The sequence below is a fragment of the Neodiprion virginianus genome, chromosome 5 (assembly GCF_021901495.1).
Source record: "Neodiprion virginianus isolate iyNeoVirg1 chromosome 5, iyNeoVirg1.1, whole genome shotgun sequence".
Classification (NCBI taxonomy): Eukaryota; Metazoa; Arthropoda; class Insecta; order Hymenoptera; family Diprionidae; genus Neodiprion; species Neodiprion virginianus.
The window spans coordinates 7,546,612-7,561,910 of NC_060881.1; the positions used below are offsets into that span (position 1 = coordinate 7,546,612).

General features: G+C 47.2%; 1 protein-coding gene and 1 long non-coding RNA gene across 11 annotated transcripts in view; one reads left to right on the forward strand and one right to left on the reverse strand.

Annotated features, from left to right (window-relative positions):
* LOC124305439 (uncharacterized) overlaps positions 1-1,018 on the reverse strand; it is a 70,788-nt gene extending 69,770 nt beyond the window's left edge. The window contains exons 1-2 of the long non-coding RNA XR_006908384.1: positions 688-1,018; positions 101-554 (exon numbers count right to left, since the gene is read on the reverse strand). This is a non-coding gene — a long non-coding RNA (uncharacterized LOC124305439). The remainder of the gene's footprint in view (positions 1-100; positions 555-687) is intronic.
* LOC124305433 (protein prickle-like) overlaps positions 1-15,299 on the forward strand; it is a 116,200-nt gene that overhangs the window by 94,361 nt on the left and 6,540 nt on the right. For 9 of the 10 annotated variants that reach the window (XM_046764877.1, XM_046764876.1, XM_046764882.1 and 6 more), the window contains one exon: positions 14,403-14,718. In XM_046764877.1, the coding sequence (XP_046620833.1) occupies positions 14,403-14,718 (316 nt within the window). Of the gene's footprint in view, positions 1-10,157; positions 11,414-14,402; positions 14,719-15,299 lie in introns of those variants that run through there. The other variant, XM_046764875.1, reaches the window with a different exon arrangement.

Genomic DNA, 15,299 nt, shown 5'->3' on the forward strand with positions numbered 1-15,299 from the left:
AAAAAAAAAAAAAACGGGGGATGGGGGGAGAGAGAAGGAAGGAACTGACCAAATTTAAGACAGTCGTTCTCAAAGGCTGCAATACGAAACATATATATACCTTCGAGGATTGCCGAGTTTGTTAGCCTCTTTTCTTCGAGCACCTTCGGACTCTTTGGAATGAGTTTTGCGCCTTCGGGGCTGCTCTCACCTAGGATATCTCTTTGGGGCGCTCCTTGCCTCCGGTTCTCCCACCCCGGCTCCTAACTACGTTATGAACGGCTTGAAGCACTAAGGAAATTAGCATACCTACCCAAATTCAACGCGGAGCACCGGTTAAGGTCCTGCACAAAGGATTAACTCCGCTCCGTTCTCTCTGTGCAGTTCGAGTACCTTAAACAGGGTGCTGCGATGGCCGAACGGACGGCGTCGCCGAACCTGCAGGAACATTATTGCCCTTTTAATTGATAGTAATGCGTCTGCAGCATCGTTAGGCAACTGCGGCGGTCGCTCCTCTCGATGGTCCAATTAACAAACTCCTTGGACGTGTTAACGTGGCGAAGTATAATTATACACTGAGAAAAATTTCACTTGTTACAGTTGCTAGAAAAATTGAGTAAAAAAATTTTTCGATCGTGGTAAAAAATGAAAATAGTTAAGGACTGAGCGGTAACCGGGACTAAAAATTTTCTCTTGCTGTCAGCGTACCTTCAACCGAGATGTTAAAGAGCAGTATTTTTCGATTAGCCAGTGTATCGGAACGCCGGATTCCTCGTTCAGCAATCGAACACCCGACAATCGATGACAAATCAATCATCGCTATCAGCTCATTCTTACGCTCTGACTCTTGGGGCTCTTTTTCTTGAGGAGATATATAACTTCCTGGAAAATGATCTGCATCTCAGAACTGAACGGAACAAATCTACTAGAAAAGTGATTAGAAACGTTCAAAAGTGATTAGAAACGAAACAAGATCGAGGTCTAAGAGCTTTTTTTTATAATTTCGGTACTTGCACCGTGAAAGAAGCTTCCAGTTATCTCGCTGCAGGTAAGGGTCGGAGTTCCCAGATTCAGAGGGATAATTCGTCTAGTAGAATTGTCGTGCTCATACGGCCGCTGCTCTCCTGCAGGAGCAAAGCAATCTACCCACCCACTGCTGCACGTGCGTTTGCAAGCTCGACACATACTCGCATGTTAAACTTGGCGATACGTTAGCTAACACGTGTGAGCAATTGCCAGATACGGCGGCATGTCGTTGCTGCAAGGATCAAAGGAGAGGGAATAGCGGCGTTAAAAATGTCCTCGCAAATCTGAAGAGGAAGGTGTTTTCAAGAGATGCAGGAATCGTGTCGCCAATTAATCCGGGAATTTAGGACGGCAATAATCACCTTTGCTTTGGTTCACCTTCGCGAGTTCGTTTTTCCTTTCAGAAGAAACACGTTTTCACGCGTTTCAAGGGCTGATGGAACGTTAATATTTTTTTAACATAACCGAAAGTCTGCCCAGCAATGACCGACCGAACGTATTGTCGAACGCACTGTATACGTAGGCAGGTTTACGGCATGATGACGTTACTTTGAAAATTATATGGTGGAGTAAGAGGTTCTAGGAATTGGTTTCTCCGTTTTTTCCTTGTTTTTTTTTTTTTTCTTTTAATTACTACGGACCACCTGAGATTTCTAAGAGCTCGGCAGCACGGCGAGGAGAATTTAAGTCCGTTTTTAAAGGCCCATTTGCTGCTGCGCGCACATTGTTATACCTATTATACGAAAATGGGACTGCAGGAAATGACAAAGTCAGGGGAAATTAGAAACGAAATATAGGAGAATTAATGGACGGAGAATAACTAACAATAAGACGAAAAGAAGTCGACGAGCCTTGCTCGTCGTATTATTTTTCTTTTTTTTACTTGTCTGCTTATTTACAACCAAAGATCGTGGCGCACAACCATTAGCAATGCGGGATATAGGTATACACAATATATTATATACGCGCTTGTGCGTGTAATATATACATAATGATGGAATTATTTCGAGTTTATTTTCCGGCCGAAGATTAGGCGCGTTAACGATTTGAAAACAGACCCATAATTCTTTCGAGGCACGTTATTACGAGCCTTGATCTCGTCCCACATTCCGTGGATTATCCAAGTTTTCGAATCGTTTTTGACCGCCTCTGAAAAAATTCTTTACAGTTCCTTTGCACGTTGGATGTAATCCAAAGTCCGTATTTTTTTTTTCTCTTCTCTTTGGGCAACAAACTTTTGGATGAAAATGTTTCTGATATGTGTTTCACTATACGACGCGAATTAAGATTCAAGCTGTCACGCGTTAACGTCGAAAATAAAATTTGAATCACCTTAGAATTTCGTTTACTATTTATACGCGACGATCGTCTCGCGCCCACGCGCATGCGAATAATATCATCTTATCGAAGATGAAGACTTTTTCTCGCCTTTTAATCGCGTCATTTCAACACCTAAGAGAAGTTTTATCTCTTTTTCACACGGCGCAACAACGTCGGACACGTGTTCTTAACGACATTTCGTCATTCGGAGTGAGGGCAATGATATTCTCAGCTCGATCATGAAACGGACAGCGCCCCGATCACACGTAATAAGAAATCGGCCGAAAGCTCGCTGTCAATAGTTATAAAAAGGCTGACTGCAATGCCTGCAGTGGATGTATAGACGAAGATCAAAATCGAGGCGTGTCTCAGCGGGAGGCGATAAGCTGAACATATGTATAATATTACAGCTGTACAGGTATTACAAAAGTATTGGTCTGTCCACGCTGAAGTGCAGAACCGTCGAGACATCGGTTCTAAATATGGGCAGCCATAACTATCGGGAATTGATTGCAAAGCCGTGGATCTTACAGATGCTGCATGCTCATTTTTGTTATCTCTTTTATCTCGTTTTCTCATTCTGTGAGAAGCCACAGCTGAGGGGAAAATATCCGGGAGCGAGAAAACCGTTCACTGAAATCTAATTTTTAGTTCCGGTTACCGCTCAGTCCTTCTTAACTATTTTCATTTTTTACCACAATCGAAAAATATACTTCTAGGTAGAAAATGAAAATTAGTCGTAAAATGGTTACGCGTATCTCGTTTTTCCTAATTCCAACAATATTCAAACAGTTTTTTCAACGATACCTGTTTTATTCAATTTTTTCTAGTTACTGTAACAAATGAAATTTTTCTCAGTGCTGGATCATCGTCCAAGTTTTCTAAAACCTTCGCCGTTACATTCAACGCAGGTAGCTGTTTCTGCAGATTGAATAGAGAGGCTTCGAATCGTGCTTAATAGAGATACGTGCGGAGCCCGGGGTTCGAAAGGGTGAAAAACAATTTTGTTACACACGTAGGCGGAGGTTGGGGAAAGAGGGGAAATTTTAATAGCTCAGGTACCTAATTGCGTGTGTAATAAAGGTTTTGAAATTAACCTTAAACTCGTGGGAATTAATGGCGAGGTCATTATACTTCATCAGGAATATTGTTGGCGAGTCGGCCTTAGAGTTCGTGCAGGAATTCCTTACAAATTTTAATTTTCATATTCCTTTTTATACCCGTGTTGAAACATTCGTTCGGATCTATGATCACCAATCTCGACGATTAATCAACGAGCGGTTGAATAGGTATGTATTCCGGTTTAATAATAATCAGACGGCGTTTATTAATTCAACTACCGAAGTCTCGAAACGTTCTTCGCGTGCATAAAAGCCAATTAAAACTTGACTTATGGCGCCCACCGCGAGATAGTCGTTTTCTTTCGCTACCGAAATCTGCAGCGCCCCTTAAATTCTGACGATCTGCGGCGCAGTCTTTACTCCAAACAAGGTCGAAAATACTCCAACCGCAGCCCCCGAGGGGTCCTCGCATTTTTTTCCGTAAATTATAGACGGTCCCTTTTCGTGCCCAACTCGAGGGCCCTGAAGGGCTGTACCCGAAGTATTTTAGAAGAAGAGAATAATAACAGCAACAAAAACGATAATGATAATAATAGCAGTAAATGAGACCGGGGTTAATCGCCGCCATTATTCATTATAAATATTATGTCGGGATTAACGCTGGTGGGTATCTATAATTACACGACTACGCTATCAGCTGTGTAACAGGCGGAAAAACTGTACATGCAGTAAAATTTTTTTCCACTTCCGATAATAGTGTAATTTGTATGGATAGTTAAAACCCTTTTTACGCCTCTCTTTGTCACAGTCGCTTCATTCAAAGTCTCAATTACACACACGAGAGACATATTATTACGAATTAAGCCGTGACTAAAGGCGAACCTGAAAAACTTGACAATAAAAAAGAGGGGGAGAGAGAGAGAACCAAAATTTATGACTCGTACACGACGTTTGATAATTGAAAATCTAATTGGAATCGACAGGCGGTCCTGACGACGACCATTGTCCTCTTTTGGAGGATGAAGAAGAGAGTCGTAAGAAAAAAAAAATCATCTCTTGCACGGTGAATGGCGGAATTTTGTGGTGACGAAAATTAATCCTATAGAAATCGAGTTTATGATACGGTTAGTGATACGGCGCATACGTTAATATCCAAGCATACTAATCAACATGCGTGTGTACGCGCAAGGAAAAATAGGAAAAAAAAAAAAAAACGAAAAGTCGATTTTGTGTACGCATAATATTCGCTACGGGAGAACGGAAAGCGGTGGCCAGTACCAAAGTGCAAAGCATCAACTACGTGTAATTATCTTTTTACGACGGTGATCCGACCGCCATCTTACCTACGCCTTACCCGTCGGTTCCCCGAGGGTACAGGGTGTCCCAAGAGTTATCGAAAACCCCTGTAAACGTACAGTGGTCGTCAAAAGTTGGCGAGATGAATGACGGATGACGCAAACAGAGCGGGGACTGGGAAGAGCGAAGGAGAGACGATACGAACTCGGGATAGAAGAGGCCCTGGAAAAAGGGCGGTAAAAGCACTGACAAGGTCGGATTTGATCCGGAACCTTCGATGCTCGAATTGCCCGACAGACACTCCTCGACTCGCATAGATTTTACAGTTAGAAAACAGATCTTAACCGTTAAATGTTATTCCCCTTGTACCTACTAGGCATAATTGCATGTGGATACTCGTAGCAACTGTAGCGGGATTGCTACACCTTGGATGAGTAGCTCGCGCAGCTCGATAGTAAAACGTTCAAGGTGATTATAATGGTTGTCAGTTATTATAAAAGGGGGGGGGGGGGGGGGAGAACCCCACTTACACAAAGGCTACAAAGTCGATTGGCAGCTACCTGCAGCTCGCTCACACTGTTGCTGCTGTTGTACAAAGACACGGAAAGCACTCAGGAACCAAGTTTCAAGCCCGCTTGTTTCCAAGATGCGTCAATGCCTAGCTTCAAAGAAATCTCGAGTGGGCTAATGGTGCGCATCCATTGTACGAGCAGAATCCTTCGTTCCTGTCTTCCAGCTGCTTCGTTCGACTTTGAATGCAACGTCCACCGGAACTCGAATTCCCAAGTGACTCGGTCCGTTCGTTGTTGCCAGATTCTGACCGTCGATCGGCGTTAATCGATGGATCATAACCCCGGGTTTGGTGTCCTTTATTGTTTCAACTGACTCGGTGTCCACGTTTGAATAATTCTCTGTCAAAGTACGACGTGATCAAATGTCGATCATTTACGAGTCCTCAGTTTCACCGACAAGGTATCGGACTTCGGGATCACTTCGTAGAGAGAGACGCGCACGACGAAGGAACAGATCGCTAAATCGACTGGCCACAGGAACGCCATACATTTGCTGATTATGCGGTCCGTTTGGTCCTTTTCCATTTCTGTGGTCTGCACCGGGTTAGAAGCCCTGGAGTCCGGTGGGCACGAGGCGAACGTAGGTGAATGTAGGCGCAGGAGTGCGTGCTGGAGGCAGTTGTTCGTGCCTGAGTGTTCATAATGCTCGTTGGCATGTATAATGCACGCACGAACTCACGCTTGCATACGTATGCATACACGCGTATATTCGTGTACGGTGCATGTACGTGTACGTCGGTATTTCTACGTGAGCATATGCCTAGGAAACGACAGACGGATGGATGGATGGATGGATGGATAGACAGAGAGACAGACACCTACCTCTCTGCTCGACTGTCTTGTTTTCTTCGATCGCAACGGGACACGATTTCTTCGAAGTCAGCCATCTTGGGAATGATGGGCCCCGTTGTTTATCCTCCGGCGATAAATTTTCGCCTCTGATATGTTTATGGATGGGTTCGAGGAACCGGAAAATATCCGCCATCGTCGACGATGATACGGTGACTGATGAATCGCGAAATGAATCATTTAGTCGCGAGTACACTGTGCCGACGTAGGTTTGTGGTGTTGGTGAACCGGTCTCAAAGGATCTCGACCAGTTCTCCAGTTTATGGAAACACGCTTCGTAATCGCTTTATTGTGCCAAATTTGTACCAAACTCATCCTTGCTTTCGTGATCAGCACCAAATCGCGACTACGGATTTTACCCGGAACAAGTATAACCCCGTAAGAAACAGCGGCCATTTTGCCGCCTCGTGCAGAGTACCAAGTTAGTGGAAAGAAAGGAGGAGGAAAATGAAACGATCACGATAGCTGTGTATCGCGAACAAGTATGCGGCTTAGTGCAGCCAGGCTCCTGTTAAGTTGTAAAATGTTAAGCAGGACGCGGTAAACCGTGGTTGCCTAGGGTGGCCACCATACGGGTTTGCGGAGTTCTCTCGATGAGGTTCTTTCGAAGCCACTTAGTCAGCTTGCACGCCCGGAGAACGTTGTGTGTTTTTCCAAGTGAGATAGGCACCCGGGAGAAACTCGGCTGCGCCGGCGATACGATCTGAATATTTTTGTTCCGCAACTTTTTTAGATCATCGACGGAGAGGCTTCTTGATCTGTATTTTCCGATACCCCACGGGGACGGAGTTCTCGCAATCAGTAGCCGAGGAACGGCTCAAAACCACTTAGGAAGTATCACCGTCGGTCTCGTCAGCTCCGGTATATAGGAGTTCGTTAAGAATTCCCCTGATGGAATGATGTTTATTGGACGAGATAGATAAACCGGATCGCGTGCGAAACGCCGAGCCAATCTTCGCGGAATGGAGGCAAGAAGAAGGACTGATAGAGGGGAGTGCGAGGTGGAAAAATTGTAGGAAAAAGGGGAATACTCGGGTGAAAAAGGAACTGCTGAAGAAACGCCGATTGCACCTGACACTCGAGTAATTGACTCGATCCGGCTCAAACTATTTTAACAACTTGTCGCTCCAATCATCGTCTTGCGAAAACAGAACGTTGTACATAATTGCCTGTTACTGCCTTTACGGCAATTCGTACGAACTCCACCTGCCGATGGAATAGAAAGCTCTGTCGAACTTCACTCCAAGATCTATCGTGTTCGTATCGATTCTACGCGAGACACCGAATTGATTAAAAACACCCGCCATTTGGACACCTTTCAATTCGACGCAGAAAATTGGATAATTTCGGGGGCCTCGTCTCTTCGACGGACGATAATAAATAGCTTTTGAATAATTTTACAACCATGAGCAACGACGAACGCGGTTCTGTGGTCGAAAAATTTGTCCAATGCCGCAGCGTTAAGAAATTACTCAATTTCTCGCTATCGGTCGGTCCATTCCACGGCTGGGATAAAATTTATTCAATTTCCTGTTCTCTATCAGCATTCATTCAATAAATCTCACTGCATTTCCCGGCTTATCACCGCCTCGTTCGTTAGCCAGACACGTAACGTCGTTCGACCCGGTCAAATGCGAATGATAAATCTTCAAGGTAGGTAGGTAGGTGACAACACATGCCAACGTTCTGAGCATTTCGAAACTGATCAACTACCGATCGCCGAAAATCATTATTCAGAACTATGGAAATTCGACGACAACTTGAAGTGTTTGTAAGGTGGTCGGACATCATCGCAGTGACTACATTGTTTTGGTGAGGCTTTTTCAATTCTCGCCGACACGGCGCGTTCCTCGACAAACAGATTCATATCGGGCCGAGGCACTCGCGAGGGATGTCTGTCATTAAATATAGATCAGAAATGCCAGCGATGACGCCCCGGGGCCTGCGAGGAAGGGTCCCGTCCGAGTCTTCGGGGCCCGTCCCTCGATCCTCGAGCAGCATGACACGCATTTATGAACCAAGGATGAGCACTCAGACCAAGTATGTAGGCTGTCCGTCGACGACCCGAACCGTCACCGTGCCGTTCGTCGATTGATACATAAATCGATCACGCCCGCCAATGTTTTTGCCGGATTTAAGATGTGTATAAACACCAACAGGTGAGCTGAGAACAGCGAGCCTTGGATGATCGACGTCGTGTAGTTGTAACCGAATTTTTTACACGATCCCTGCCGGTAGACAAGGTGGTAACACATCGAGGCTTCGAGAGACTTCGAGACTTCGAAAGACTTCATGACGTCACGTGACCACACGTGACTTCAACTGAGTTTAGCTGACTTGACGTGTCTTTGGGTGACTTTAGGTAACCTTGAGTGGCTTAAGGCGACTTTAAGTGACTTTGTGCTTCAATGCGACATCGCAACTTCGCAGAACTTCTCTTTTTTACTGTGTGCACCTGACTTCAGGAGTAGTAACCCCCTCGCTCGCAGGTAGAGCATGGCAGGATTAGTCACTGCGCCGGCGATCGCGGTCCTGGCCCGTTTCTGCGGTCGGTAGAGCCTCGTCAGACCCTTGAGAGCGATACCAATATGCCCGGCACGTCGAGGTTGGATCACGTACGCGGCTGGCCTCATCGCATCAAGCCGAAGCCTGCAATCTGCATAATTTCCTGGATCTTCCGATCCTTTTGCGTTCTACAGAACTCGACCGGCCCTGCCCTAGGGCCCCGGGGTCTCGTCGGAGGTCCGTAGAAGCAGAGAACGCGGTGTTTCAGAGACACACCGAGTCGGAATCGCGTTTTCCGTAATCTCCGGGACTGTAGGAAAAGTTCCGAACGAAGCCTTCCCTAAGAAAACATCGCGAGGTCTTTGGACTCGCGTCAGAATGAAATCTGAAAGTCAACAGGCTGCAGCGCGATGTTTGTCGAGCCTTTAGGAGTCCCCAAGGACCATCGACTCCCAGGGATAACTTAACGGCGGACGCTCGCCACTCGGAGGGCTGCCAGTCCTCGGAAGCCCGTGGCAAGTACAAATATTGATTTGAAATTTTTTCAAGAACGGCTTCTCGGACGTTAACGCCGTAAGCTCATGCCCACTTCGAACCATCGGAAAGACTCCGGAGCTACTCTTCGTTTCACAACAGGAATGCACCGGTTTTTTAACGCGTTTGAACAAAGGGCAAGTCCAGCGAGGCGACAAGGAATACTCGAGTCAAATCCTCGCAGCCACGGTTGAGGACAGGTGGCAGGCAGCGGCCATTGGGGCCCACGCTATTAGGGGCCGTATAATTCTCAATGTCAGGCCGCAAATATGAGCGGCAGAGGAGGAGGAGGACGCGTCGCGACTTCGGTTTCACACACAGGCACAAACGCGTTTAAATCGTTTTCTTTTCACTACCGCGCTTAAGCGTGAATGTCGAGGGTTCATTCCCACGGCAGGTCATTACGACTTCCTGGGCGTTCTGCGGATTCTCTTCTGTGCGATACGCGAACCCGCGTACATGTTAGAAACCAAGTTTCGAGATTTTCTGTATCTCTCGACCACGCTGCAGCCCAGACGCCCAACAAGGCCCACAGCTCTGCTCTACCTGCGTTATAATGACACGGCTGCCTCGCTCTCAGATCCTGGAAGCCGGGTTTCATCCTCACTTATTACGGAGCTGAAATACTTGTGACGCAGTGGGTAATTGGCGCGAGAAAAACTCGTGTTTGCGGTTGGCCCTAAGGCCCACAATTCCGTCCCAGTTCTCTCTCGTGTTTAGCCGTGGGACGGGCGCCGCTCTCGCTCACTCGGCCCGGGTTAAAGGAAGAAGGACGGAAACCATTCGTCTGTGCCTTCGGGGGGCTTCCTCCTCGTCCATGTGCCCGTGGAATCGAAGACGTCCGTCTGTGTGCGCCCGCTGTACACCGGCTAGTAGTACTCGAGTATTGGGCCCCGCGCGTACGCATACACGTAGTCTCGCCGCCGGTGGAAAACATCATGGAGTAAGAGAGTAGGTCCCCACTTCTCGGGGCCCGTCGAAGAACACGGGCAGCCAGTACCCGCGCAACCTCGGCGGACCGCGTGTGCAGCAAAGAATTCACGGTGTGGGTAATTTCACCGAGTGGGCCCGATCGGCGGCTGCGGTGCGAATGTGAAAAATCGGGCATTTCTGGCCAGTGACGCATGTGTCGAAGATGCTGAACCTCCGTTCTGCTGCGAGTATTCCCAGAGATTGTGCGGATCAGTGTGACGCGCGATTGGCGATTCGGGCCTGTTTTTCGTCGAGAGTGAAGTGACGGTGGGCCTGGTCGACAGTGATTGTCAACATCGGCGCGAATAACCTTCCTGACGTTTACGATCCGCCGCCTCAGGGGAGCAAAACAGTGTTACGTTACACCGCGCGTGGGACGCGAAGGAACGTCGATTTGCAAACCCTTCGATAATACAGGGCCCGTGCTCTTCGTCGTCGTCGCGGTGTCGGAGTGACGAATAATAAAAGATTATCTGTAATAACAGCTCCGGGCCGGGCATGGAGATCCTATCTGGCTGAGTGCCTGTCTTAAGAGCTGAGACGGAGTGCGTATTAATATGTTAATGTCCTCCACTACCGGTTATTGGGCCTTTTTCAACTTCAACCAACGCGTGCCGGTCGAGGCTGACGGCGGCGGATTTTTTCGAAATACCTGCCCTCGACTCCGAAATTTACAGGCTCGAGGCGATCCTGTTACCTGTAAAAAGCGGCGGTCTTCACCCCGCCTTTGTTCCCTCGAGACTCGCCCCTCCTTCAAGGGTATTGGGCTGCCTTCCGCCTCTCGATCCGAGAGACCATCCCTCGATCTTTTCATCCTCGCTAATTCCCACGGGGCGATATGTCGAGTCTGGCTCATCGCCGAGACACCATGGTCACCGGGTCGAAACGGTGGTGGCGGGGCGGCTGCTGGGCGACCCGGAGCCACCAGGAAGCCTACCTGCGGAAATTGTACTCCAGGAAGAACGTCGGTGTCAAGAATTGCCAGGAAAATGCCGGAATGCCGTGGTCACCGGCCGTCTACGATCTGCCGACGACCGACGAGCACTACCTCGATGCCTTTCTGAGGAACAGGAATGAGGGAAACGTCGATTGTCCCGCGCTTTCGACGCCCCGAGCCAGCCCGACCGAAAAGTGTCTGGAATTCCTTGACGGGGCCCGGGATTGCGGCCGCGGTAATGCCGCGGCGAGCCGCGTATTCGGCGACCTTTCGAAGACCATCGACACCCTCGAGGTCACCGAGCATAACTTGGACAGCCTTCTTCACGCGAGGATTCACCCCGAGGGTTACAACAACGCCGAGTAAGTCGACGATCCGGCCGCACTTTGTTTTTGCTGCTATTTGGTAAACGCCGCACGCGATCTCGCGTTCTGACAAGGATGATTGCTACACGTACGGCTCACTGACGGATTTTTACCCGGACATTTAGAAATCTGGGATACCTACCTAACTCGCTTACGCCTGTTTGTGCCCTGAATTTCAAGTGCCGGATTGCGTCATCGGGCCCGAAAGTCAGCTCGAGGGATCGTATCTGAACTCGGTTGAAAGAACGATCTATACTCTGTACTATTGCAAGGCGACCGAACGAGATCGATCGGTGCTGAATCGCTGGATATGTATCTCATGGTTTAATCAAAAACTCAACAGTCACCATTGTTCTCGCTGTGTCACTCCGATTGTAACGTAATACACCATGGCCCTTGACTTACAAGACTCTCTTCTGGCACATAGTCAATAGCAATTTTACACGATATACGGCACAGAGCCTTCCGCATGCCTATGGCTGCCTGCACCTTCGGCTCTTGATTGCAGATCGACCCGATATTGTCTCGGATACCCGCGATCGATTTACAACTTGTGTTACCCTCGTCTAAAACCATCCGGACGAATTAACCGCCGCACTAAGTATCGAAACCACTGATCGTGAGTCTAATCCCCAAAGATCGTGATAATCATTCGTAAGACTGTTCGTTTCAGATCCCCCAGGAAAAGGGTTTTTCATGCTAAATCAAAATTCAACCGAATCCTGATGAAAACCCAGGTCTAGCTTTCAGGAAATTCGAAATTTCGTACACAACTCTACGATATCTGTAGACTTGACCCAATTTCATATATAACAACTGTATTTTATATTTGGGTTCAGTTTCTACAAAAAATAATAATAAGCAATTCGTATGTGTTCGGCCTCGAAAAACGTACCGTGAAAGTCGGTAAGAGTGATCAATTTTCGATGGAAACACTGTATCGAAAAAGTACCGACTAACTCGAGAAGGAGTATCCTATTGATTCCCACCCATATGCAAATAGTTTTTTACAAGAACCTGTCGTCCCGGTTGAAAAACGATGGAAAGAACATGTTAGGAAAAAAAAAATCACACCGTGTAGTCATCGTTGCCTTTCTAGATCCCACGCACGCACTGACATACTACCTTGGCCATTGCGTTGCCGCAGTCCTTATCGCGGGGTGTTGTAGGCTGTACAAGTAGCAGTACAAGTACAGAAAACTTATCCGCTGTAAATGCGATGAAGGTAAATGCATGCGTAGACACCCACGAGCCTCATACGTACCTGTATAATAAATTGACCGGGCATTGAATCCGCGGAGATGGAGAGAATTCCTTCTCTGCAAGGGTAGGAAAATTTCCAGCACCGATTTTATAACTCGATCCCGGGACTGCCAAGGGGTCATGGGTCAGCCCATTCAAAGCCCGATGGTCGATCAAAGCCAGGGCCGCCTTTTAACGGACAATGCAATCCTGATTGTGACTAATGTCTCCCTGCTATTCTTGAGACACTTGAGACGACTCTGAACGGCGTGGTGAACGCCAGGTGCTTGGCACTTGGGCACAACGTCTATTTCCCTATCCCGTTTTATCTGGTTTTGTTTTATTTAATTTCTCTCTCTCTCTCTCCTTACAGCTCAATACCGACTTTACATACGTTGGCATAATATGTATAGCGTATACGTTAAACATTATGTACATAATATATTTGTCGCGGGGTTAACGACTCGGTTGACATTTGAGACGGGGTTTTATTATTTTTATCAACCTGCTTTGGAAGCACAGTAGGCGCGATTTACGAGGGTATTTGAGAAAGGGTATCAAGCGCATGCTATAAAAGAGATGATACGACTAATGCGAAAATCGCGCAATACGCATCATTGGACAGAGAGAAAAATGAACGCTGAGATGGTGGAAGGTGAGGATTGCTCAGTGAGGTATAATTGGTGGTTTTCGGTTTTAGTACGAAAGAGAATACAGGCATGACAGATTTACAATTTTTTTTTTATCGGCGCTGATTCCCGTAATGCTTTAATGACAGTTGGTCAGGCAATTAGCAGAAATATAGACCTTGCGTTGGATCATAATCACCGATTCGAATGGCTCTGGCCGCTGAAGCACGAACGAAACTCAATTTAATTAAAGACCTACGTGCATCCGAGCTCATTACGATCGTCTAAGAAATTGCTTTTATATATAAAGTAGAAAATTAATAGCCGTGATCATCGGACACTCGGAATTTCTCTCTCATCCCCAATCCGAAAGAAGAAACCCCCGCGGCGTGAGACGCCGACCGGATTACCGCACTTATGCTTCCTTCTGAACTCGATGCGATTGTTTTATTGTCGCATCGAATCCAACGACCGAACCCCTTCCGATTCAATAAGAATATTATACACGCACCAAGTACCTACCAACTGCTCGAAAATCGTGCGCGGTTGAAATTCCGATTACTCTAATTATCAATTACGAACAATTTCTCTTGGATACCAAGAATCTTTTCGTCACACTATACCGAACCACTATATTAAAATGTAGAACGATACTGATTTCGATCAGAGAGTATAACATATCTTCTATAATCTGTAAATGCCTCATTCAACTAGTTGCCGTATCAGTAAGTTGTACCAGGTTCGATCAAACATCTCTGCAATGATTGACTAGAATGCTTCGAAATTGATTGATTAATTGATTCTCGAATGTGGCACAACGTCGAACAATGTTCTGAGGATTCGATTCTTGAATTCCTAAACACCCGACCATTCAACCAAAAGAACCTTGTACACTGAGAAACAGGTGGTGTTCAAATTTTTCCCAATGGACAACCACAGGCCAGTTTGTTTTGTGATTTTTGAAAATTAGTATTTATCAGATAACGTTAGACCGACACAAAATTGTAGTCTGTACTAGTCCGTACCAAAATGTTTCCCGCAGTTTGGATACATCCCCATGTTTCTCACCCCACACGGTGATTAATCCAAGACCTTGTTCCTTGGGGCTGTTGCAGAAAAGTGTGCCGCAGCTGCAGGTGTCCTCGAGAAGAGCACCAGCGGGGTTCCTCGAGTGAGACGGGGGGTTCGTCGGGATTGGGACTGGGACTGGGCCCCGGCTCCCCGATGGCGATGGCGATGGCCTTTCAGGGCCCCGGATCAGCCGCAGGTGCCCCCGGCGTGCCTCCCGAGCCGTTCAAGAGCCCGGTTCAGGCGCCACCGCCACTCCAGGACGCCCTTATGCATCATCAGAGGCACTCGCAGAGCGACGACGACAGCGGATGTGCCCTGGAGGAGTACACGTGGGTCCCACCGGGTCTGCGTCCCGACCAGGTAATGTCAAGGGCCAGACAAACGCGGTCCGAAAATACGATGATCTATGAAATTACCTAGCGCATCGCGTCCCATCGAACGATGGACAGAGCGGGACTCGAAGGTCTCTCATCCGATGCTTCCGATAGTGAGAAACGTATTTTCATGAGAGTTCGTCCCAGTTGAGTATTCATTACTTGGAACGTATGTAATATAAGAGAACCGGATACCTCCTTGACGCTTCTCATACTTATACGGTTACTCGCATACCCAACGCACTCAGCATATTCACGCTCACGGAGTATATTACACAACCATTATCCTGGCCGGGTGTGCATCTTGCGTTGCCGGTACGCGGATACATCTGCTCGAGATATTCAATGAGACAAGAATTTTGCATCTCATCCGTGAACCATGAGTGATAAAAATATCTTAGTCATGGATGGAACGACGTGGCTTCAGGTACCGAGAAGACAGCCAAGGGCATGTCGTTATTCGGCTATTTCCGTAAGAGATTCGCCTGTACACTTTTATCCAGACTGGAAAAAGCACGACTATAATCTGTTATTGTGACAAGTCCACTTGTTTCCTAATCGTGATGT